This window comes from Pelophylax lessonae (assembly GCF_965119305.1).
Source record: "Pelophylax lessonae genome assembly, chromosome: 4".
Lineage (NCBI taxonomy): Eukaryota > Metazoa > Chordata > Amphibia > Anura > Ranidae > Pelophylax > Pelophylax lessonae.
Genome location: NC_138771.1, coordinates 120626894 through 120653982, shown reverse-complemented (window position 1 = coordinate 120653982; position 27089 = coordinate 120626894). Strand labels below are relative to the sequence as shown.

The following is a 27089-nucleotide window of genomic DNA, read 5'->3' as shown; positions in this document are numbered from 1 at the left end:
TATATATTTTATTTTATTTTTATTTTATTTTTTTTATTTTTTTTTTTGGGGGGGGGTCTTTGGTGAGATATAAGAGGACTAAACAGACCTCCGTATCTCTTTTTTTGAGACAGAGGAAGAGACTTAAGGAAGTCCCTTTCTCTGCAGCACTTTACTTGAGTGAATAAGGAGTCTGTATAGAGACCTTATCTATGCATAAGCTGACAGTCTGACATAGTAAACTCTCGGTTTACTATGTGATCAGCTGATCAGCTGAGCTGTCAGTGGACACAGGAGCATTTTAGGTTAGTAATTCTGATCAGCGAATTGTAATCCGCTGATCAGAGTTATATTCTAGAATTGTTCAGCAGAGTCTGCTGAATAATTCTTTTATAAGTTAATGGTCATTGAAGTGACCATGAGCTTATAGCAGGGGGAGAAATTAGGTCCATACGGGGTACGGACCTGACCAGCTGCAAGAAGTGCTGCATGTCCATACGCCATATGGAGCGGTCAGTGAAAGGGTTGAGGGCTGGCCTAGCCACCCTGCTAGGACAGTAGGCCTGGGGATTGGCTAGGTTCCCCTAAATGTCCACCGCCCACTAACTTCTAGAAGTTCCTCCAAACTTCCATAATCAGGGGGAAGGCACCAGAGACCTGCCTGTATGAGTCATCCAACCTCACCTGCAAAAAGCCCTTCCCCAGATTCCAGACTCACACTTACCATGAGTCAAATAAATTTGACTGTACTTCACTACTAGCACACTAGAGGTCGCTAGATCTGTTTTTTATTGTTCGCAGTCATGTGCACTGCTCTATGCACAATACAAATCCCATAGTCTATAGTGTTTAGTCCATCTCAGGAGAAAGCAAGAAAGGGTGGCTACATTCCTACATACAGAGGGACCATGGAGAATGAATGTAGCCACCCACTAGCAGGAAGTCAGATTACAGAGGCAACAAAAAAAATAAAACATTTGAGATTTGGAGGAGGCTAAGCCCCCGTTCACACTGGGGTGACCTGTCAGGCGACCTGGTCGCCTGACAGGTCGCCATAGGTCGCCTTCCATAGAGAAGCTGCGGACCCGTTCTAATAGGAGCGACACAAGAAAAAGGGTCCGGAGCTTCTTTGGGGCGACCTGGAGCGACCTGCATAGACTTCAATGTTATGAAGTCCGTGCCGGCCGCTACGAGGTCGCGGTGCGAGCAGCGCGCCGCGACCTACGAGGTCGCCCGGCAAAGTAGCGTCGCCCCAGTGTGAATGGGGCCTGAGAGGGCAATAAAAGGTACTTTTTGTATTTAAAAATAACTACTTGAATAGAATGTTTTAAGTTCAAGTATGAGTTCAGTGTCACTTTAATTAAAGGATAAGTTCATCTTTTGCAACACGTCACATGTTACACCTATATTGTGGATGTAACATAGTACAAATGAACTGAACATATTACAAACTAAAAAAAATATTGCTCTGCCTGCCCAGCAGCATCATTCATTCACAGTATTCTGTGAATGGGAATACTACAAGTCTCGACACCTTTTGCAGCTGTCAGCTTGTATTATTCAATGAACTACCAGAGTACTGTTGATTGCCCTTGGTGGCTCTCTGAGCTTCCTGTCAGAATGTAACTGCCGACAGTCTGCAGGACTGTGGCATTAAACCCACGATCTACTGATATGTCTGATCATGATCTGCATAAGTGCATATTTTTTTACCTGCAATAAAAAAGTGCACTGATTTTTTATGGTCAAAGTTAACTTATCCTTTAAAACAGAGTAGCAGTGAGATTTTGCAGCAGGGGCCCCTGAGGACGTCCTATTGGAAGAAACGCATAGGAAGGAGTATATGCGCTGACATCACACCACTGCATCGAGTCTAGAGGAGTGGCACCTTATATGAGTTTTCCTAGCGCTTTTTTTACTGTATGCTGATTTTTTTTTTTTTATTACCTACTGTATTGGCGAATATTATAATAAAAATGACAACAATATGGCCACAGTTTGCCTGCTCCATTTGTGAGCATCATTGATATAGCGTATGCTGGTTTCCAATCCTTATATGAGGGGAGGTTAAAGATGGCCTTATATGTCAGATAATTGTGGCTTGGATGATAAGGAGGATGTATTCCTCTCAGAGCACTCAAGATGTGATTGATGCACATTGGGCAGTCCGTATTTCTGGTGAGTGTGCAATTCACTAGGTGGTGGCGTGTGGCCATACACTGGAAGATCTGTGCCAGACTGAATTCAGTGGTGGATTGCATAGTAGTTTTATTTTTTCAACACTAAAGGCCCGTACACTCGATAAGAAAATCTGTAGGGAAAATTAGTCCGACGACCGATCTGTCGATTTTCGGATTGTTAGTATGGTGCCTTCGACAGCCGACTCCGACTTTTCGGCTGACAAAATCCTGATGTGCAGGCTATATAATTTTTGTCGTCCATCAAAACAACGTCAGATTTTCGTCTCATTAGTACAGATTTCGACAGAAAAAAATCTTAAGAGCAAGACTAGGCATGCTTAGAGACAAAAGAACACATACAAAACAATCCAACACATGACATCACTTCTGAAGTAGAATTCTGTCGTACGGGAAAATTCTTATGAAAATAACCTCTTTACTTTCCACATCAGACTAGCATGCCACAAAAAACGGACGACCGATCGTTCGATAATCTGATCGTGTGTACGGGGCTTTAGATAGACTTTATTACAGAGACTTTTTTTTGTTTATTATCACTTTAATATGTTTATACAATTTGATTAATATGTGCGTGTTTATGTAGTTATTGGCTTAAAATTTCCAATTGCACTTTATTAGATGTATTTGTTCATATGCACTGTGAATTTTTTAATTTGTTCACTATAATTTGCTATTTTCTGGCACTGCAAACACATGCTAATATGGTTATTTCAGGGTCTGTATGCCAACCCTTATTAATGCAGCTATCACATTTAGGCTCCATTTACACTATGACGCTCCAGATCGCAGCTGGAATCGCTGTGATTCTGCCCGCAATATTGAATCATCTCAAATCGCGGTACGCCCTTATGATCCCTGTTATTTTCAATGGCACTGAAATTGCAGTGCAATTTTGCTGCAATTGTCGCCTGATGGATCACAGTAAAATCACGCAAACAGAATAGCGGTATGCCTGTCGCCCAAAATAAGTTTCAGTGGCGATTCGGATTTGTGGAAAAAACTCCAGCAATTTGTCTCGCGATCCGGTACACCATAGTGTGAACAGAACCTTATGGATTGGTAAGTTGCAATATGGTAAATTTCTGTTTTTGGGTTTAATAAGGCTTATTTAACACTGTAGCTATTTTTGAGCAACATTTTCTGAAACTATTGTTTTTCTTATAAATAAAACTGCCGGAGGTAGGAAATTTTTTCATTTCTGCTTAGTACATATTCTCTGTTGTACTGACTCTGCATCCTGTTCCTGTTCTGACATCCCTTTTGTGATACTAAGGCCTCATGCACACATTGTGTTTCCTCAGCTCCCCTAAACGCCTTTTCTCCTGGCAGCAAAAAAACCCTAAAGCTGCGTTTTGCACACGAGTTCAGGCAGTGGCACGTCAAGCGTTTAAGCGGTAATGGATTCCATTGGTCAGAATATGAATTTACTCTGACTATTGGAATGAATGAATGCCCAGCGCTAAACGGGCCTAGCATTTAAGTGTGCTTAGACGCGTTTATGTACGTCAAGTGTTTTTTTTTTTTTTTTATGCTCAAACCTCCTCTGCTGGATGCGTTGGTAATGTTTTTTTTTTTTTTTTTTCAGCCTGTAAATGCATACGTGTGCATAGACACATTGGGGTTGATTTACTAAAACTGGAGCGTGAAAAATCTTGGTCAGCTCTGCACAGAAACCAATCAGCTTCCAGGTTCTTTTGTCATAGGTTAATTGAACAAGCTGAAGTTAGAAGCTGATTGGCTACCATGTACATCTGCACCAGATTCTGCACTCCAGGTTTGGTAAATCAACCCCATAGGCTAACCAAAGGTGGTTTACCGGCAGGAAAAAAAAGAAAAAAACACCAAGCAGCTGTAAAAGCCTTGTGTGCATAAGGTCTTACTGTTGTTAAACCTATGTGAAAGCCTAATAAAATTATAGTAAAAGGAATCTTTTCTGCAACTAGGCAAACCAACCAGTGGTAATCAAATAGAAATATTCAAATGAGAATTGACCACAATTAATAATCTATACAATGCTAAACTTCTCTTCCTAAAAGGTCTCCCCAAGGCTGCTGTTATAAATCAAGGGCGTTTGCTGATCAGCTCATCTGTGAGTACACTGTCTGGAATTACATGCAAGGATACACTGTATATTCCCCTGCCGCTCTATCACAGTGCTGGACTTATGATTGGGATCCGTGGATGCATTCAGCATGGTATGATATTCCATTCTAGCTATTCAGTACTAATCAATATAGGATTAAGCTAAATTTAGCCGTGCCTCTCTTTTGTCTTCTAAGACTCTCTATTGGTCAGTAAGGCCACCTATAATAAAGGACCTATGAAATAGCAAAGGAGGGGACTGGGGAGGTAAGCTTAATAGTTTGTTCAAAGTGGTTGTAAACTCTTACATATACCCAGTGAAGTGATTGGCCTCAGGTAATACACAGAGATGAAACAAATCCTCCAACATAAGTTGTACCTGCTTATCTGCAGCACTCTCTCCTCTACCATCTTCTAAAACACACAGATCAAAGGCTTTTTCTCAGCTCCAGAAGACACACACACACTCACTGAATAAAAAGCGGATCTGTATTATCTGAGACCTGAGTGGAAATAATATAAACACCCCCTTCTATACTCACACATAGGGAAACATGCACAGCTGAGGCTGCCAATTACCTGCTGGGGGTGGGGCTATCTACCGGGATTGTCTGATGTGAAGTTAATCTGTCACAAGTGATTCATACAGATAGCAGGAGGATGAGAAATCAGATAGGAACCACATTGGTGTTTTGGATCAATCCAGGTACACATGATAGAAGAATATGCTTTGTTCATTTTTAATTTCAGAGGTTTACAACCACTTTAGGGAAAAGGTGGAATTTACATATAATGTCAATTAACTATTGCGATGGGCCTACAGATTGTGCCGACATTGTTATCAACAATTGTTAATTTCCTTTAAAAAAAAAAAACTTTTTGTGTATAGCTTGTATATTTAAATACATGAGGGCAGCTACAGTGCCTTGCGAAAGTATTCGGCCCCCTTGAACTTTGTGACCTTTTGCCACATTTCAGGCTTCAAACATAAAGATATAAAACTTTAATTTTTTTGTGAAGAATCAACAACAAGTGGGACACAATCATGAAGTCGAACGAAATTTATTGGATATTTCAAACTTTGTTAGCAAATAAAAAACTGAAAAATTGGGCGTGCAAATTTATTCAGCCCCCTTAAGTTAATACTTTGTAGCGCCACCTTTTGCTGCGATTACAGCTGTAAGTCGCTTGGGGTATGTCTCTATCAGTTTTGCATATCGAGAGACTGAAATTTTTGCCCATTCCTCCTTGCAAAACAGCTTGAGCTCAGTGAGGTTGGATGGAGAGCGTTTGTGAACAGCAGTTTTTAGTTCTTTCCACAGATTCTCGATTGGATTCAGGTCTGGACTTTGACTTGGCCATTCTAACACCTGGATATGTTTATTTGTGAACCATTCCATTGTAGATTTTGCTTTATGTTTTGGATCATTGTCTTGTTGGAAGACAAATCTCCGTCCCAGTCTCAGGTCTTTTGCAGACTCTATCAGGTTTTCTTCCAGAATGGTCCTGTTTTTGGCTCCATCCATCTTCCCATCAATTTTAACCATCTTCCCTGTCCCTGCTGAAGAAAAGCAGCGCCAAACCATGATGCTGCCACCACCATGTTTGACAGTGGGGATGGTGTGTTCAGGGTGATGAGCTGTGTTGCTTTTACGCAAAACATAACGTTTTGCATTGTTGCCAAAAAGTTTGATTTTGATTTCATCTGACCAGAGCACCTTCTTCCACATGTTTGGTGTGTCTCCCAGGTGGCTTGTGGCAAACTTTAAATGACACTTTTTATGGATATCTTTAAGAAATGGCTTTCTTCTTGCCACTCTTCCATAAAGGCCAGATTTGTGCAGTATACGACTGATTGTTGTCCTATGGACAGAGTCTCCCACCTCAGCTGTAGTTCATCCAGAGTGATCATGGGCCTCTTGGCTGCATCTCTGATCAGTCTTCTCCTTGTATGAGCTGAAAGTTTAGAGGGACGGCCAGGTCTTTGTAGATTTGCAGTGGTCTGATACTCCTTCCATTTCAATATTATCGCTTGCACAGTGCTCCTTGGGATGTTTAAAGCTTGGGAAATCTTTTTGTATCCAAATCCGGCTTTAAACTTCTCCAAAACAGTATCTCGGACCTGCCTGGTGTGTTCCTTGTTCTTCATGATGCTTTCTGCGCTTTAAACTGACCTCTGAGACTATCACAGTGCAGGTGCATTTATACGGAGACTTGATTACACACAGGTGGATTCTATTTATCATCATTAGTCATTTAGGTCAACATTGGATCATTCAGAGATCCTCACTGAACTTCTGGAGAGAGTTTGCTGCACTGAAAGTAAAGGGGCTGAATAATTTTGCACGCCCAATTTTTCAGTTTTTTATTTGTTAACAAAGTTTGAAATATCCAATAAATTTTGCTCCACTTCATGATTGTGTTCCACTTGCTGTTGATTCTTCACAAAAAATTACAGCTTTATATCTTTATGTTTGTAGCCTGAAATGTGGCAAAAGGTCGCAAAGTTCAAGGGGGCCGAATACTTTCGCAAGGCACTGTATATCTGTTAATGCAACCTCTGCTTATTTTATTGTAGCATTAAATATTGAGAGCTCTTTACTGCTTCCTAACCACAATACAATGGGTTTGTTCTAACCTGACTAAAACAATATAAGAGTTAATCTGCTTATTAAACGGGGATTCTACTCCTATTCCATAATATTCAAATGACATATGGGACTATCAAAGTAAGGTTTGGGGGGAAACCCATGATGGGGAAGGTGAGGACAGAGGGAGCGAAGAAAGGGACAAGCATGAGGAGTAGGGTGACCACACATTTCCAAACTGCGCTCTGCACACTGCACTCTGCATCTTGATTGGGCAAAGCTTTGCCCAATCAGGGCGCAGTAAAAGCTGGTTGTTAAGGAGTGGGAAGCCAGCCGCAGCATCCTTGACAACTAAGGAGTCATCAGCTGTCGATGGGCTTTCCTGCTGACAGCTGAATAATAAAAAATAAATAAATAAATAAAAATGGCGTGGTATGGATTTTAGGGGAACCCACACCAAAATTGAATACAAAAAAACATTGTGGCCCCACAAAATCCATAGCAGACCCTTATCGGAGCATGCAACCCCACAGATCAGGGAAGGGGGGATGGCAAACGCTGGGGACAAGGGTCTCATCTCCACAACCCTGGGTGGAGGTTGTTGGAGTATGAGGGCAGGGGGCTTATCAGAATCTGTCCCTCAGATCCTGCCCCCCTTATATGAATGGAGCACATAGTACCCCTACCTATTCACCAAAAAAAGTATCCAAAGGTTATAAAAACACAGAGACAGTTTTTGGCAATTCCTTTATAAAAAAAAAAAAAACAGTGTCCCTCAACTGCCAACCCAAAAAAAAAAAAAATGCTCCTGCTGTCCATGAAGGCTGGCCTCCTACTGCAGGCTCCGTCTTTACCGGTTCTTAAATAGGTAAGGGGCAGGCCACTTGGCGACATCACCTGGTGGCACTGCCAACTTGTGATGTCACGGACCCAGCATGCACCGGTTTGTGACATCACTAGTGGGCAGTGATGTCACCAGGTGCCCCCGCCCCTTACCTACATAAGAACTGTCAAACGGTGGAGCCTGCAGTAGGCGGCCAGCCTTCATGGATGGTGGGAGTATTTTTTTTTTCTTTTTTGGGTTGGCAGTGCAGCAGGTGGCGTTATTGATGATGGATTTACTTTGGGGGACACTATTTTCATCCTTGTGTTTTTATTACTTTTTGACACTCTTTTGGTGAATGGGTAGGGGTACTATTTACCCCATACTCATTCACATGGAGGGGGGGTGGGATCTGGGGGCCCTCTTATTAAAGGGGGCTTCCAGATTCTGATAAACCCCCCCACCCGCAAACCCCCACAACCAACGACCAGGGTTGTGGGATGAGGCCCTTGTCTCCATCATCATGGGGACGAGGTGCTTTGGGGATGCTCAGATAAGGATCTGGTATGGACTAGGGGGGGGGGGATGTTTTTTTTTAACCAGCAATTTTTTTTTAATTATTATTATTATTCAGCTGTCAGCAGGGAAGTCCTTTGACAGCTGATAACTCGTTGGTTGTTAAGGACGCCGCAGCCAGTTTTTTGCCCCGCTTCTTAAAGTGAAGTTCCAGCCTCAAAACGAAAATTTGACATCCGCTTGCTCTAAGTAACCTGAAAAAGAATTGGATAATCACAATTTTATTTTTTGCTTTACTTACCTTGTTTTTGAAGAAAATATACTTACCTTCGTTCCACTTCCTCCCTCTGCGGACACGGCCTGCGCCATGACTTCCTGCTTGCATTGATCTGAACGTCATCGCTCCCAGGAGTCAATGCGCCTGCACCGGCCCCGCTCATCTCTTCTGGTGCAGGCGCATCATTCCCTGCTAAACAGCTTCTGGGCATGCCCAGAAGCTGTGCAGGGATGACGCGCCTGCACCGGAAGTGACGAGCAGGGCCGATGCAGGGCATTCTGGGACTCCGACGTCACCGAAGAGGACGCCAAAGAGGACGCTCTGGCTTCAGCTGCCCACACCTGAGATGGCAGTGCTGGACAAGACATTTTCAAGGTAAGTATTTCTTCTAAAAGATAAATAAACCCGGGGACAGTTCAGACGCTACCATTGCTGAAATGCACTAGCCCTGACTGTCCCGGGGGTATTTTTAGAAAAAAAATTTTAAGGCTGGAATTCCGCGTTAAAAAAAAAAAGCTTTTACTGAGCCTTGATTGGGCAAAGCTTTGCACAATCAGGGCTCCGAATGCACTGTGCAAGGTGGCTGTGTTCATTTCATTCTGGGACACTGTATTGTTTTGGAATGAAGGTGCCCGGGACCTGGGACAGACCTGCAAAATCATGCATCTAAAACACGTGGTCACCCTAATGAGAAGTAAACTGGGTTGGCAAAAGATAAAGGAAAAACAGAAGAGGGAGGGAATAACAAAACAAATACAAGTGGAACTAAGGGGCCTCCAGGGAAGGCCTTTTGAAAGTGGCTATTTGTCATCTCTGGAAGCCCTGTCCCTTCAGGGCCAGCTGAGTTTTAGGGTGTGGTTTAAAATGTGTGAGCTCCAGCACCAGGCTTTGGTTACACAGAGCATGATTACATCTGGGAACTCCTGAGTGGATTTATAATGTGTCCAGCATGCCCATGTCTATTATAATTGTTTAGTCTATCCCAGGCAGAAAGTTCTTTCATCTCTGCTACTCTATATGCAATGAAATGATAACACGTCACCAGCACTCTTTTGCACCCCCCTTGTGGTAGGGACACTGCGTGGCCCTAAAACATTGGCTTAACTTGAATAATGTGACATTTCACTAATAAAATAATGTATATGTTTGTAATGGAGTAGTGGTGACGTCACACCGTTTCACTGGGGTTTGCATGGCACCACCCGCTACAGTCATTAAGTGCCCCTTGTCCTCGTATTCTAATTCAAGCTACACTATCTAGTCTTTTGTTTTTTAACATGGCTGTGTAGATGGCTCTGAAATGTGTTTGACTACAAAGCTTTCATTAATTTATTTTGATGTTCAGATTTGTTTGCCTTATATTAAATGCAGTTGTCTGTGTTCACAGAGCTATGCGCGTTGAATGCATTATTTGCACAGGTCTCAAGTGAAACAGGACCTAATCCTCTTAGATCTGAACCCAAAATGAATAACATTTATTATTTTACAGCAATGTATATCATAAAAAGCCCATGTGGTATTTCATAATATACCTGTACTATTTTCATGCTTTTTTGCTTTTTTTGCATCTTGGCAGTACTGATCTCCTCCAGACTTTTTCACTACTTTAGCCCCGTACACACGTAGCGATTGTCGGCCGTAAATATTCGGCCGACGACCGATCGGTCGATTGTAGGCTTGTTAGTATGATACAGCCGACAGCGCATTTTTGGCTGAACAGAATCTGTCGTGCAGACTTTAAAATTTTTGTTGTCCGTCACCAGAACGGCCGATTGTTCGCCAGTCAGTACAGATTTCGGCCGACAGACAGCAGATTAGCAAGACTGGGCATGCTCAGAAAAGAAAAAAGACAAGGAAAGTTAACCATCACATGACATCACTTCTGCAGTCGGCTGTTGTTGGCCGACAAAATTTGTGTGCAGTCTTTTGCAGTTTTCAACAGACACGACAGCCCTGGACAAAAGACGGCCGATCGGTACGTGTGTACGGGGCTTTAGTCAGGAAGCAAACCCTTGCTACAGACCAATCTACTGATAGGGACAACAGTGGACCTTGTCCATGCAATGTGTATCAGCTGAGCCGACCAGAGGAACATGGAACAGGAGGACAACAAAGAAAAATATTATACCTGAATTTTCCAGCATTTTTAAGAGCCAGTTAGCCAAAAACAAAAAATAAATACATTCTATACGGCTTCAACAGTTTTTTAAAAAAAAAAAACAGATTTTTGCTGCATACTTTTGCAAATATATGATGAAGCCGCACTACCTCATAAAGGTAACTCTAGTCTAACAGAACTCCCATCTTGGTAAATACTGTGTAAATAGCAATAAATAAAGGGTAGGTATGCCTGGAGCAAGCTCATTCCTCCTTAAGGGCACAGAGACACACCAGAAGCCTAGCACATCTCAGTGGCAGCTAAAGTCCTTCAATGTGTCCCTGCACCAAATTCAGCAAATACAATAAAAATGGAAACTGCTTCAATTAATTTATAATTAGCCAGCAAAAAATAATCTCACGCTGCCTCATCAAGACCTCTCTGTGAAGTGTTCTACTTAACCCTAGCCTAACAGGGATCCCAACTTGAAAGATAAATAGCAATTCATAAATTGGGGAGTCTGCTAGAGTGGGGAGATAGGGCTATACTGCCTGTTCCTCTACCTCCCAGAAATAGTGAGCATTTAATGCTTGTAATCCAGGGGGAGCACAGTTGTTCTGTTTCAAATGCCACTTTATGCATTAACATACCTCATTAGAGCCAGTCTGTCTGGACACTATGGTCACTTTCAGACTCTGTACCATTCATAGACAGATAACTCTTCAATAAGACACAGAAGTTAAATCCAGCACAATTTTACTTTGGATAATTGCAGTACAGAGGATGTTTTTGCAGCCTTTTTAAGTTTAATAAGACAATGACTTTAATAAGCCCTGTCTCTGCAAAATACTAACACTAACTGAACAAGAACAAGAAGGCCGGGTCTAGCTGAGACTGAAATAACTAGCACTAACTAGCAATAAACAGGAGGAGAGTACAGAAGATACCAGTTACCAGAAGTTATAGCAGCTCAAAACTTCCACTAGATGTCAGCATACTACAGAACAATAATAGCCTAATGCAGTTTAATTTAACATGTAAAAGATACATGTAAGTGGTAATACATTTCCTTGCTTTACTGATCTTAAACCAGCTCTAGAATTGGCCATAGATATTAGAGGATGGTCAGACATGTATGCCTGATCCATTACACTCAAGATGTCACCTAGGCTAGTTTTTCCTCAAAGTAAGTTCACTTGAAATGCGCAGGTACTCCTATTTAGAAAAATAAAGAAAGGAAGGAGGCTTGCATGTTGCAGGAAATTTGAAGAACCAGGAAAAACGGTGATTGATTTTGGTCTCTAAGAGCAATCGGTGTGTTGACACTAAAAAAAAAAAAAATCTTTGGGCCTCTTCAGCTTTTCCTCAGTTCAGCTCTTGTGCCTATGTAGCCTGTAACTTGTAAGTGAAGTTTAATTAATGTTTTTTTTTTTTCTAAATCAGGAGCCACCTGTGTAATAAGGAATAAATTCTCAGCGAGCCAGTTCTGGGATGACTGCAGAAAGTACAATGTCACTGCCTTCCAGTACATTGGAGAAATTCTACGATACTTATGCAACACTCCAAAGGTACCAATAAAACTGTAACCTGTGAAATAAAAATGGTAGCTAAGAGCTTAGCCACACCAATCACTTTGTGTTCCTTAAATCAATAAAACTCAGGCTGCAGCGTAAGGAGGCGTTAGGATAGGTTCACAATTCCGCCACTAATTCCGCCATATATATATATATATATATATATTGTGTGTGTGTGTGTGTGTGTGTATATATATATATATATATATATATATATACACACAAACAGTATCTCACAAAAGTGAGTACATCCCTAACATTTCTGAAAATATTTTATTATATCTTTTCATGTGACAACATTGAATAAATTACACTTTGCTACAATGTAAAGTAGTGAGTATACAGCTTGTATAACAGTGTAAATTTGCTGTCCCCTCAAAATAACTCAACACACGGTCATTAATGTCTAAACCGCTGGCAACCCCCAAGTTAAAATGTCCAAATTGCCCCAGACCATGACACTCCCACCACCATGCTTGACTGTAGGCAAAATACACTTGTCTTTGTACTCCTCACCTAGTTGCCACCACACACCCTTGACACCATCTGAACCAAATAAGTTTATCTTGGTCTCATCAGATCACAGGACATGGTTCCAGTAATCAATGTACTTAGTCTGCTTGTCTTCAGCAAACTATTTGCAGGCTTTCTTGTGCATCATCTTTAGAAGAGGCTTCTTTCTGGGATGACAGCCATGCAGACGAATTTGATGCAGTGTGCGGCGTATGGTCTGAGCACTGACAGGCTGACCCCCCACCCCTTCAACCTCTGCAGAAATGCTGGCAGCACTCATACATCTATTTCCCAAAGACAACCTCTGGATATGACGCTGAGCACGTGCACTCAACTTCTTTGGTCGACCATGGTGAGGCCTGTTCTGAGTGGAACCTGTCCTGTTAAACCGCTGTATGGTCTTGGCCACTGTGCTGCAGCTCATTTTCAGGGTCTTGGCAATCTTCTTTTAGCCTAGGCCATCTTTATGTAGAGCAACAATTCTTTTTTTCAGATCCTCAGAGAGTTCTTTGCCATGAGGTGCCATTTCGAACTTCCAGTGACCAGTATGAGAGAGTGAGAGCGATAACATCAAATTTACCACACCTGCTCCCCATTCACACCTGAGACCTTGTAACTCTAACAAGTCACATGACACCGGGAGGGAAAATGGCTAATTGGGCCCAATCTGGACATTTTCACTTAGGGGTGTACTTACTTTTGTTGCCAGCAGTTTAGACATTAATGACTGTGTGTTGAGTTATTTTGAGGGAACAGCAAATTTACACTGTTATACAAGCTGTACACTCACTACTTTACATTGTAGCAAAGTGTAATTTCTTCAGTGTTGTCACATGAAAAAATATTTACAAAAATGTGAGGGGCGTACCCACTTTTGTGAGATACTGTGTGTATGTATATATGTATATGTATGTGTGTATATATATATATATATATATATATATATATATATATATATATAATATAGCTGTTTAGAGATAAACCGCTCATTCAGACGGAAAGGTAGAGAAGAGGAGAAGGACAAATTAAGTCTGGCCCTCATGGATGCTATGTAGCCCTTGAAGCAAGTGATGTTCCCCAGTTGGGGAATGTGTGGGGGTCCTGATTTCCTTAGTTAGGCTTGGTATTGGGGACAGGACGAAGGTCGCCAGTAATGGAGCAGTTCTGACAGCCGCCTCTGAAGGAGAATAAGGCTTAGGACTGTAAAGAGTTGGAAGCACGTATGGATCTTTTCTTATTATGGGTGGCCGATTCCTGAGCTGGTGCCTGGCTTATCTAGTAAGGGAAGCAAAGTGAAGTATTGTATCCAGGTTCACATGGACTCATCACCTTCAGGGAGCAGGGCCCACACTAACGAATCTATAGGCAGGAAGTAAGTTAGTGGGACCCAGTAATGCAATCGATAACCAACATCTTCTCGGCCCTGCCTACATTAGTGCTTTGATAAAAGTTAGAATCAGTAACTGGTAAACATACATCATAACTTATGTTTAATAATACGTTGTCAGTTCAGATCATAACTTTGTGCATTCGAGGATGTGAGTACCAGCAGTGCTTTCAAAAATTCCATCCTACAAAATTAAATTTTACACTTAGCTTGGAATCTGAAATATGTCCAGAGAACCTGTAACCAACTTTTCTTTCCAACCTGTACTAAAAAAATGACAGTTCTGGTCTGCTTAGTGTCAAGCTACCCTTCCCTGTTTTCTTTTGTAACAGCCTCCATGTCCTTTCTTTCTTTAATATCAATAAATAAACTGCCAGATTTAATGACAACTTACATTTTAAATTGTTAACATGAATTTGGTGGAGCTGCTCCTGAAAGGTTGAACCCTAAGGAAGAAACATGTAAAAATTATTATACCCACCCAGGAAGAACCATTTCTTTTGAAATAACCAATTTTTTTTTCTTTTTAGAAAGACAATGACAAGGATCACCGCGTCCGAACTGCTGTGGGGAATGGTGTCAGGGCCGATGTCTGGAAAGAGTTCATCAATCGTTTTGGTCCCATCAAAATATGTGAATTCTACGCAGCAACAGAGGGCAATGGTTTCTTTTTCAACTACACGGGGAAAATAGGAGCAGCTGGAAGAAGCAATCGCTTCTTAAAGGTGAGAAAGAGAAGAGAAAACATTTTCTAGGCACTCTTCCCAGTCAACCTCAGCATTTCTAATATGATTAATACCCTAGTAAGACAGGAAAATAACAAACCCTGCAATGTATTATGTTATACCTATATTGCTACTCTAATCACTTCAGCTTCAGACCTTTTATCTATTATTTATATTTATTTTTACCCCCCTTTATGACTAGGCCATTTTTTCGATACGGCACTGCAATACTTTAACTGACAACTGCGTGGTCATGCGACACTGTACTCAAATAAAATGTATGTCCTTTATTTTCACATAAATAGAGCTTTCTTTTGGTGGTATTTGATCACCTCTGCATTTTTTTGATTTTTGCACTATAAACAAAAAAAGATTGTCAATTTAAAAAAAAAAAAATATATATATATATATATATATATATATATATATATAAATATATATTTTTTTTTACTTTCTCCTATAAAACACATCCAACAATTTCGAAAAAAAGAAAAAAAAAATATGTGTATGTATGTATATGTGTATGTATGTATATATATATATATATATATATATATATATATATATATATATATATTTATTTATTTTATTTATTTTATTTTTTTTTACTTTCTCCTATAAAACACATCCAATAATAAAATGTATAAAAATCTAATTTCTTCATCAATTTAGGCCAATATGTATTCTGCTACATATTTTTGGTAAAAAAATCCCAGTAAGCGTATATTGATTTGTTTGCACAAAAGTTATAGTGTCTACAAACTATGGGATAAATTTATGGAGTATTTATTTATTTTATTTTTTTTACTAATAATAGCGGCAATCAGCAACTTATATCAAGACTGTGATATCGCAGGGAACAAATTGGACACTAACTGACACTTTTGACACTTTTTTGGGAACTTGTGACACTAATACAGTGATCAGTGCTAAAAAATATGCACTGTCACTGCACTAATGACACTGGCTGGGAAGGGGGTAACATCAGGGGCGATCAAATGATTAACTGTGTGCCTAGCCTGTGTTTGTGCACTGTGTGGGATGTGCTTTTACTAAGGGAAGACATGGATCCTTGTCCCTGCTTTGCAGAACACAGGATCCATGGCTTCCCTACTGACAGAACAGCAATCTTCTATGTTTACATAGGCAGACCGCCACTCTGCCTCTGTAACGAATGATCAGTGGTTGCCGGCGGACATCGGATCTGCAGTACCTGCTGATCTGCTCCCGCTGTGCATAATCATGGCGTGAGCAAGTCTACCTGGAAGTGCAGTTTCCTGTATATATACGTGATCCGGTGCACAACGACTGCCTTGTAGCAGTAAAACTGTTATAGGGTAGTCATGAAGTGGTTAAGCCAGTGTTTTTCAGCTGAAGTCCTCAATCAACCCACCACAGATTATGTTTTTTGATATTTCCCTAACAGGAACCTGGGGGTTCACTTTAACTACTTCAGTAACAGCCTGCGTTACCAGGCCATTTCCCATTTTTTTTATCGATATAATAGATTGACTGTCAAATACTCATGCAACACTGTACAAAATGAGTTTTATACAATTTTTAAAACAGATCTTTTTTTTGCTGGTATTTAATAACTGCTGTTTTTATTTTTAACTGTAAAAAGAAAAAAAGACCAACATTTAAAAAAAAAAAAAAAGTTTCCCTTACTCTCTGTTAAAAATAAAAATGTCACAATAGCACAAAAATCCCCTGTTTTTGGATAATAGACACCTCAAAGTTATCCCCCTCTTTTTTGCCACGTTTTTGTGGAATTAAAAAAATGCTGGTACTGAGGGGTTAAAGATTCAAAATAGTGCATTAGATACATTAATGTACAGGTCATCGACATAGGAAGGAAGAGGAGAAGGGGTTAATGTACTGGTAACCTACATTGACAGGATGGAGATGAAAGGGTTAATATTCAGATAAGCAGTAGGGAGGGATCAATGCTGTAAACAGTGCCATGTGATTGCTGTGAAAACCAGTCAGAGTGATCACATGGTACCCAGACCCTCAGATCAGCTGGGTACAGTGTCTCTGTGTACCGAAGTCTAATGACCGCTCAGTACACAGTTATTAACTGGCGGATCAGCCACCCAATGGCTGTTTATCCAGCACTATTTATGAATGGCAATGGGTAAATAGGGCCATCGATCTGATGTTGAAAGAGGTATCCTGGTAGAGGGGTTAAAGTAGCAGAAGGTTTTTTTGCCTTAATGCATTTTATGCATTAAGGCAAAAAAAACGTTTGCAAACAACTTCCCCTCCAGCCCCCCCTTAAACTTCCACTCTCGATCCAGCAAAGTGCACCAAATGCAGCGGCTCTCTCAGCCATCCCCCTACTTATTGGCTCAGAGAAAGCAGTGAAAGCAATTGGCTCCGGCTGCTGTCAATCACAGCCAGTGAGGATGAAGTGGGGGGTGGGGCTGAGCCCTGCTCTGTGTGTCTTATCAACGCACAGAGTGGTTTGGGAGCGGGCATGCATGGATGCCCCCATAGCAAGCGTGTAGGCAGGTTGAACTGTGTTTGGTTGTAGCCAGCTAGCAGTTGGCCCAGGCTGGGGGAAAGATTAACGGTTATAAATTAAGTTCCCAGGATTTTTGGTCTTAGTCGGTCTACCTGTGCTAAAAAGGGGGGGGGGGCTAAGGTTCAAGAATCATCAGCTTTGGTTTCAGGACATGGGGACATCCAAACCAAGGACTATGCCATAATGGACTATCACTGTGCAGAGGTATGCCTGGGCAGCCACATAACTATAGTTAGGGTTAGGTGAAGGACATTGTTCATATTGAACTGTTACAACAGACTCCTTCAGTAAAGTATGTTAACCGTTCTGAACCTGGTCTGAAGTTATTCAACAGGTTGCATGTTGGTTCCTGTAATGTCCAACAGGGTATGACGTAACATCACTACAAAAGGGTTAACTCAGAAAAACAAGAAGAGGACTGTGGTTTGTAAGAGTAACAAAGCACAAGTTCAAGGCACCAAGCAACCAGTCATTAGGCATGGTACTTGGTAAGATGACAGGTCCTCCGATAGTGAGAGGGATACAAGGTCCAACTCGCGGCACAGAGCAGCCTATGGACCCAGCCTGTATTCACAGAAAATGAATAGTGGAGAATAAGCACGAGATATGTGCAGAGGTGAGCTTCCTGGAATGCAAGTGTAATTTACAGACCACTGTCACTGGGATGAGGTGACAGGTAATTGGGCTGGTGGAGACCGGTGCAAGCTCTGCGGCACTAACTCAAAAATGCTGTACAGAAGAGAGAAGTGTTATGGGGAATTGGTAACCATGGTGTATAGAGTATAAGGAGTTAGGGTCCCGTTCACACCTAAGTGACATTGTGGTGTTGCTTTTTTGGGGCTTTTTTAGTTTATTTTTGGAGTGGCACTATTCATTTGAATGGGCCTCCCTCCATTCCAAAAATGCACCAAAGAAGCTCATGCACCAAATTTCGGACATGCGCCAAGCGCATCTTGCACTGTGCGTTTTTGTGCATTTTCCACGCTGCAAAATGCGAGACTGCTGCCTCCATTTGGGATGCCATTAGGAAATAATCACATCACGCGTTTCAACGCACTTTTTGTGCATTTCTGCTACTCCAATGTGTGAAGGGCCCTTAAGAATTGGGAGTGAGAAGTGCTACTTTTACGGAGAGCGTTGCCCTGACTTCAACTCTGTGTTTCAGCATATGCCTCTGTCAGCCCTAGGGGCACTAGTGAGCACTCTCTCCCTATCCCCATATGGACACTGCCCACATACTGGCAAGAGCAGCAGGTAAAAAAAAAAAAAAAAACAGAAAATTGTATACTCACCTTTCTGTAATTTACCTTTCCTGGTGCATCTTCATGGCAACATACAATAGGTTGATTCTCCGCCCCACAACTGATTAACTATAAATCAAAGACAGATCCGGCTCACAGCATTCTCTGTAACTCTCAACATTTTGGACGAAAATCTGTATGCTGCAATGAAGATGCACCAGGAAAGGAAAATTACAGAAAGGTGAGTATCTAATTTTCTGTTTTCCTGGCCCAGCATACAGTGGGAACTAACTCGCCATGTGGGAGGGTGCAAGAAAAATTTTGTAATGGTCAGTAGCGTAAGTATGCACAAGGAATTTTCTAAACTTTACTGTCTTGAGCTGAGCCGGGTTCACCTAATAGGCGTAATGGAGGTGTCCTGGGAGGACTATATTGCTAACTTGCAAATAGCCTCAGGAGACACTCGCCACTGCTTTGTCCACAGAGCTGGTACTGCCCAGGTTGAATGTGCTCCTAAGTCTTCCAGAACAGAAAGTTCTTGTGAAGAGTAGGCTCTTTTAATTGTCTTCACAATCTGTGAGGTGACTGTACGTGTTGATGCTGACTGACCCTGCCTTAGGCCATGCCAGAACCAAGCACAGATTTCAGCTTTCCTGAATGAAATGGTAGCTGCCAAGCAGGCCATCAGAGTTAGATCAACATCCAGGGGATGTGGTTCTCCTGCTTCACCAAAGAAAGATGGCAAATTGACTTCCTTGGTAAAGTGTAAGGAGAAAGACACCTTAGGGATAAAAGTGTTCTAATGGTTTTAGAACTATTCTGTCCGTATAGAATGTTTTGTGAGGCTCCTTGAGTACAAAGCCTGCAGCTCTGTCACCCTTATCACAAAGCTTGTAGCAACCAGAAATACGGCCTTCAGGGTTAGATTGCAGAGTGTAGCCAATTTTGAAGGATAGAAATGAGGCCTTGATAGAGCCAAGGACCATAAGCAAGTCCCACTAAGGGAACAATGGTTTCCTAGCAGGTCTATAACTTCATGCAAGCCTTTTAAGAATTGCATCACTAAAGGGTTTAGGGCTTCTTAAACCCCTGTAAGTGTGGACAAGGCTGAAGTTTGAACTTTAAACATATTAGAACCTATGTCTCTGTCCAGCCCCAGTTGTAAGAACTGCAGAACCTTGGCTGGTTTTGGTGATAAAGGATTCAAGGATTTTGCTGCGTGAGATCTGCTAAATTTTACCCATATTCTCTGGTAAGCCTTATTTATGGAGACCTCTCTGGCTTGACACAAGGTAGCCACTAACTGCACTGAGTGCCCTTGACTTTGTAGCCTCAGCCTCAACTTCCGTGCCATCAAAAGTAGTCTCTTGGGGCTGGATGGACCAACTGGCCATAAGAGCACAGAATCGTCATCAGTGGCAAAGGCAGCGGTGACTTGAATGCTAAACTGTAGGAAAGACAGACACCAGAGCCCTCTCAGCCAAAATGGTATAATTGCAATTATCGATACTGGAAGTTTCCCTGACAGCCTAATAATTCTACGATTCCACTGCTGTCTAGGAATATTACTCTTGTTCCCCTTTAAAAGAAGTGAATGACAGAAGGGCTTTGAACACTGCACTAAGTTCGAGAGCATTCAATACTAGACCTCGTAAGCGGAACATCCCATGACCTTAAGCAGCCTGCTCTTTAAAATACGTCGCCCAACCTTTCTGGCTGGGGTCTGATGTGATAATGTTCCATTCGAAAACAATTGGCCAAGTAAGAGGAACCAAGGATACTCAGGCACTGTTCTACTGGAAGATACTTTGCTCCCAAAGCACCTTTGACTTTCTCTTTCAGAGGATTGATCTTCCCTCTTGGAAGTTCTACTGAATTGTTCTGTGTATCCAAAAATGTCCCCAAGAACCTTATTCTTTGGGCTGGGCAGAGGAGTTTCTTCTTCCAATTATTTAGCTATCAAAATTTTGTAGATTGGGTAGCAGAGCATACCGATGCTGGATAAGCATCTCCCAATTGCTGGCTAGAAGAAGGATGCCGTCCAAGTAGTGGTGTATCTCCCAGGTTTATCAATATAATTAATTGGAGGTTCTCTATCTTGCATGACTCCAACTTTCTGTGCTTGTTGAGTTGTTTCAAGTTTAGCACTGGGAACAGATTGCCTGATTTAGATTTTTTTTTACTAGGAACAGAACCATATCCTCATCTCCTTTGGGTACTTGGAAACTTCACGATTGCTCATTTTTTATTTAATTCGGCTACAAACTGTACCAGAATTTTTCATTTTTCTATCAAATACAGCAGCCTGGCTGGCTGGAAGAGATGGGATGGTGGACATCCCTTAAACTTCCACCAATGTCACACCAATATAGCTGATATGGCCCACTGATCCTAAATATTTTCCATCCAGGTGTGTGCGCAAAGCTTCATCTGGCTCCCACAGGAAACCCCTGGATGAGCGCACCTGTAAAAGGACTTCTGCTGTTCTCCCAAGACAGATGCCTTAGATTTTTAAGGCTTCAACAATTGATGATTTGGGACTTCTCCAGTTCCTTTAGTAATCTTTTTCTGGTCCGTAGGATTTTGCCTCCTGGTATCTACCTGAGAGTGGCCGCCTGTATGCTGGACCTTTCTGATTTTTCTGTTTTTTGTCAGATGATAGCTGCCCTGACCTGTCAGTGGTCACCCTTGAGATTGCTGCATTCTATCTACTCCCAAATAGATTGGATCAGTTGTCTGGTATCTTGCACCAGTTTTATTTTTAAGGCAGGATCTGCTCACCATGGCTTTAGCCATAATGCCCTCCCATGCATGACCGCAGGCAACATCGCTCTTAAAAAATAACATCAATTGACATCCACAGACGCCTCTGCCACCAATTTCAGCTCTTACAAAGCTGTTACCACCTTGTCTCTTTCCACTTCCTCCAGAAGGGCTTCTTTAATATTAACCATCCAACTTGATATTGCTTTGCCTGCCATTGCAAATGTTATTGCTAATCTGCAGGCACCTGCAAATGCTACAGTATGTAGGAGCACTTCAGATCTGTATCTAATTTTTGGACTTGAGCACCCTTGAACATAACCCGCAAGGTTAAATGTCTTGCCAGTGGCTTTATTGATGCATCCACTATCAGAGGAGAACTCAACAGGTTGACCTTTGGCTCTTTTAGGGGATACGGTTTTGAAAACATGTTGTTTATACAGGCCTTTTTCTCTGGCACCTGCGGTTCTTTTAGGTAATTCCTCCAGTCGATTAATGAAGGGAAAGGAGTACTTTCTAAACTTGTGGAAAGTTTCCTCCACTTCACTACAGGCAATTGGGTCCTTAATTGCCCTTACAAAATGCACTTTTCGGCAATTGTCAAAGCCTGTGGCCCCTTTAATGTCTTCGTCCTCCGACAAGCTTTGCAATTTGGACACCACCTACTGACTCTGGTTGGAAATGCTAGGCAATTCAGCCGCCGACCGAGTACAGGCTTCATGCATCCACTCAGTGGTCGATTCTTTAATAGAGGCCGCTACTTTCCTGACATTTCCTTCTTTGTCCGTTGCCACTTCCTCGAAGCGGACTCGACATACTAGCTTGTCAGGCAATGACTTTCCACCACAAACACAGCAACCATTAAGGCTGGTAAGCTGTGGTGTCTGTAGGCGAGGAGCAATAATATTATGAGGCGAAGTGGTGACCTTGATTAACATTGACTGTATGTCTGCGCCTAAATGGCAACTGTTCTGGCCTTTAGAGGGCTTCCTCCATCTTGAGGTCCTTCTGGGACTGTATGCTGCTTGCTCTGGGCAGACTTGACATACTAGCTTGTCAGGCAATGACTTTCCACCACAAATGCAGCAACAATTAGGGCTGGAAACCTGTGATGTTTGTAGAGGGGGAGCAATGATAATGAGAGGTGAGCTGAAGACCTTGATCATTATTGCCTAGATATATCCACACCAGATGGAGACTTGTCTTGACCTTTAGAGGGCTCCCTCCATCTTGGGGTCCTTACAGGGGTGTAAATATTGCAACAGTATTGGCTCTCTTTTTCTCAATATCCTCACTACTAATCTAATCTATTTACCTTAAAAGCAATGAGTGGTCTGACTGAGCAGCGTTCCTCATAGAAACAGAGAAAAGCAGCAGACTGAAATGAAAAACAGCATGACAAAGTGATCCCACAGCAAGCATTGAGAAAGAGAGAGGAAGAGGCAAGGTGAATGCCATAAAGAGCACAGTGATCCCAGAGCATCATTGAGAAGGAGATAGGAAAAGCCAGTGAATGCCATAAAAAGAGAAAACATACCTGCAAACAATGAGTAGAGAACTCCATGTGTTGCCCAAAAATGCCTTAAAACCATTTCAAACTGGCACCCTTGGGCATTAGTGATGATATCAGTGCCTGAGCATGCTCAAATCGCCATCTTGGAAAAGGGCAAGCCAGGAAACTGGCCACAGCAGCTGCATCATTTCCTGCCTTTGATGCTCAGAGAGTACTTGCACTGCTGTAGCTACCTTGGAAAGGGAAAACACCCACAACACAGACAGGTGCAGGAAAGCACTGACAGAGAAAAGAAGTGAAAAGCATATGGAAAGCATATGGAAAGCATAGGGAAAATGCCGCCAATAACGCCAAAGCTTATTTAAGGCTTTCTTTGACAGGCCTGGCCTGCACCACCAAAATGGTGCTCCACCCAGGAGAGGCTGAAATATGCCCCCCAGATCACCAGAATGAGGCTTCAACCATATAGCTCATTTAGAGGCTGTACAGAAAGGATTTCCACTTAGGAAAGTCTGAATCTGGCTAGGGCAGCAAACAGTAAGGGTTACCTCACGATTCCAGTTTTGATCAGGTGAGAACAAAAAGGACAATGCTGCAAGTTAGGTCTGTCCTTGATTTATAGTTAACCAGTCCAATCAGATTGTGTGAGTGGAGCCACAACCCATTGTGTGCTGCCATGATGCGCCAGGAAAAACTGTTACAGCGATAACCCATCTTATGTATAATTTATATTTTGGCCATAGATACACTTTGAATACCACACTACACTGTGCAACAAAATCATTAGTGCAGAACATATGTGAGGCAATACAACTGACCTAATAGTTTAGAAAGGAGTTAACAGGTTTGCATAATCATTGTCGAAAATTGCCATGGTTCCTTTGTTTTATTCTCTTTCAGTAGTGATGTCGCAAACATAAAATTCGCCGTTCGCGAACGGCGAACGCGAACATCGGCGTATGTTCGCGAACCGGCGAACATTGCGAACCGCCATAGACTTTAATAGGCAGGCGAATTTTAAAACCCACAGGGACTCTTTCTGGCCACAATAGTAATGGAAAAGTTGTTTCAAGGGGACAAACACCTGGACTGTGGCATGCCGGAGGGGGTTCCATGGCAAAACTCCCATGGAAAATTACGTAGTTGACGCAGAGTCGGGTTTTATTCCATAAAGGGCATAAATCACCTAACATTCCTAAATTGTTTGGAATAACGTGCTTTAAAACATCCAGTGTGTGTATACGATCAGGTATGATGTTGTATCGATCAGGTAGTGTAAGGGTTACGCCCGCTTCACAGTGACAGACCAAACTCTGACAGACCAAACTCCCCGTTTAACGCACCGCAAACAACCGCAAACAGACCAGAACCGACCAAAATGGGACAGGAACTGGGCTTTAAGGGTTAGGGTTAGGTTTAGTGTTAGGGGCTAGGGTTAGGGTTACGGTGAGATACTTAGGGTTAGAGTTAGTAACCCTACCCCTATGCCTCTAACCCTAACCGTCTAACCCTAAGCACTAAAAATAACCCTAACCCTAAACCTAACCCTAGCCCTAGCCCTAAGCCTAACCCTAGCCCTAACCCTAATTCGTAATTTTTTCTGGTTCCGGACATGCTACAGAGCTGAAACTTCACAGGTACACTTTTTAGACCCCCAGACACTGAATCACACAAAAAAAAGTTCTTAAAAATTGTAATTTTTTGATAGAGAGCCAATTATTGGAAAAATAAAAAAAAAAAATAATTAAAAAAAAAATTCTTTGGATTTAGCGTCTGGGGGGTCTAAAAAGTGTACCTGTGAAGTTTCAGCTCTGTAGCATGCCCGGAACCAGAAAAAATTACGAATTAGGGTTAGGGCTAGGGTTAGGGTTAGGTTTAGGGTTAGGGTTAGGGTTAGGGTTATTTTTATGGCTAGGCTTAGAGGGTTAGGGTTAAGATTAGAGGGTTAGGGTTATGGTTAGAGGGTTAGGGTTAGTGTTAGGGGCTAGGGTTAGGGTTACGGTGAGATACTTAGGGTTAGAGTTAGTAGCCCTACCCCTACCCCTCTAACTCTAACCCTCTAACCCTAAGCACTAAAAATAACCCTAACCTTAGCCCTGACCCTAACCCTAGCCCTAACCCTAACCCTAGCCCTAACCCTAATTCTATTTTTTTTCTGGTTCTGGACATGCTACAGAGCTGAAACTTCACAGGTACACTTTTTAGACCCCCCAGACAATAAATCCAAAGAATTTTTTTTTTTTTAAGTTTTTTTTTTTTTTTTTCCAATAATTGGCTCTCTATCAAAAATGAAAATTTTTAAGAACTTTTTTTGTGATTTAGTGTCTAGGGGGTCTAAAAAGTGTACCTGTGAAGTTTCAGCTCTGTAGCATGTCCAGAACCAGAAAAAAAGATAATTTTTCAGTAGAGCAGGGATGGTGGGAACCCCTTTTACACCTATATGATCTTTTTTTTTCTGGTTCTGGACATGCTACATTGCTGAAACTTCACAGGTATGCTTTTTAGACCCCCCCAGACACTAATCCAAAAAAAGTCATGCCTGCCACCGTATATATCAGTGGTGGGTGGGCAGTGGCACTGCAGTGGGCACATTACACTCTGTGGACCTGACAGTCACTGGCAGCCCAGGCAACTGCAATAATAAAAAAAAATTTTTTCTTCAATTTGCAACAAGATGCTGTGCCACCGTATATATATCAGTGGTGGGCAGTGCACTGCAGAAAGTACAGTACGCTCTGTGGACCTGACACAGCACTCACTGCAATTATGACAGAGGAAAAGAAAAAATATTTTTTAAAATGCAAGGTACTGTGCCTGTGCCACCCGAAATGAGTGTGGTGTGCACACAGTACAGTCTGTGGTGGGTCTGTGGCCTCTCACACACAGCGGGCAGGTAACTGCAGTGCACAATAGATATATATATATATATATATATATATATATATTTATATATATATATATATATATATATAATACTCAAATACCAGCCCTCAAAAGGGCTTTTGGGGACAATAGATATATATATATATATATATCACAGAACAAAAAAAATTACACAAATACAAGCCCTCAAAAGGGCTTTTTGGGGACAATAGATATATATATATATATCCAAAAAAAACTCAAATACCAGCCCTAGGAAGGGCTTTTTGGGGTGCTGTCCTTACAGCAGGAGTGTACCAAGAACACTGGCTAACAACAAGACCGGGAACACTGACTAACTGTCCCTAGCTATAACAGCAGCAGCAGCAGCACTTTCCCTGCTCTCAGTAACACAGAAATGATCTAAGATGGATGCTGCCCTTGCTTATTTATAGGAGGTGGGAGGGTGTGGGAGGGAGGTATGCCGATTGGCCTGGAATGTGTCTGCTGACTGTGAGATTCAGGGTCAAAGTTTGCCTTAATGATGATGTATAGGAGGCGGACCGAACATCGCATATGTTCGCCCGCAGCGGCGAACGCGAACATGCGAAGTTCGGGACATCTCTATCTTTCAGTACATTGCCATTCATGTTCAGTATAATCATTTACTGAAGTTCATGCACTCATCAGGTTTTGAGCTAATAATATAAATAAATTATATGATTTTCTTGTCCTCCTATACTTTTACTGTCAATTACTACTTATATGCAAATAATGGAGTATTTTCAGCATTGTATTTTTTTTTACAGTTAGTACCGAGTTATAAGAAAAGAATTAAATATGTGATGCTATTGATTCAGGCTAAATTCACACTTCAGTTATCTGGTGAGATGCACTCTTTGTGAATGAGCTTCCAATGAACCACAAAGGGTCAAAAAACAGACATGACCCTATTCAACAATGCAGCACACCACAATTCATGGTATATGTGTTGTGGTACATTGTGTTCTACTGAACAGTGCATTGGAGTACCATTCACAAAGAGCAGGTGCATTGTGGAAACCCGCAGCCTAAGTGTGAGTGGGCCTTGATTTTCCTAACAAATATCATTAGATAAAACATTTCTGATCAAATTTTCCATCTCTTAATATTTGCTAAAAATCATGAAGCATGTATAAATGACATTCTTCATCATTAAATTCTGTAGACTGCTGTCTTCGCTGTCTTCTAGGCTATGAGGCCCTTTGAAATGATCAAGTATGATGTGGAAAAAGATGAACCAGTAAGAGATGCTTCAGGACGATGCGTTAGAGTAGCTAAAGGTAATTTTGAATTATTGATCTTGCATTAAACATATCTTAAGCCAAAACATTTTCTCATTTTGGCTAGAGTAGGGTTGGGTTGAAACTGCTCCGTTTTT

The 27089-nt window shown here is 41.7% G+C and overlaps 1 protein-coding gene across 1 annotated transcript in view; it reads left to right on the top strand.

Moving 5' to 3' along the window:
* The window catches only part of LOC309552295 (long-chain fatty acid transport protein 2-like), a 108694-nt gene that overhangs the window by 21690 nt on the left and 59915 nt on the right, over window positions 1-27089 (top strand). Inside the window, exons 3-6 of the mRNA XM_082253190.1 lie at window positions 4217-4375; window positions 12008-12132; window positions 14569-14763; window positions 26901-26991. Of these exons, the coding sequence (XP_082109316.1) occupies window positions 4217-4375; window positions 12008-12132; window positions 14569-14763; window positions 26901-26991 (570 nt within the window). The remainder of the gene's footprint in view (window positions 1-4216; window positions 4376-12007; window positions 12133-14568; window positions 14764-26900; window positions 26992-27089) is intronic.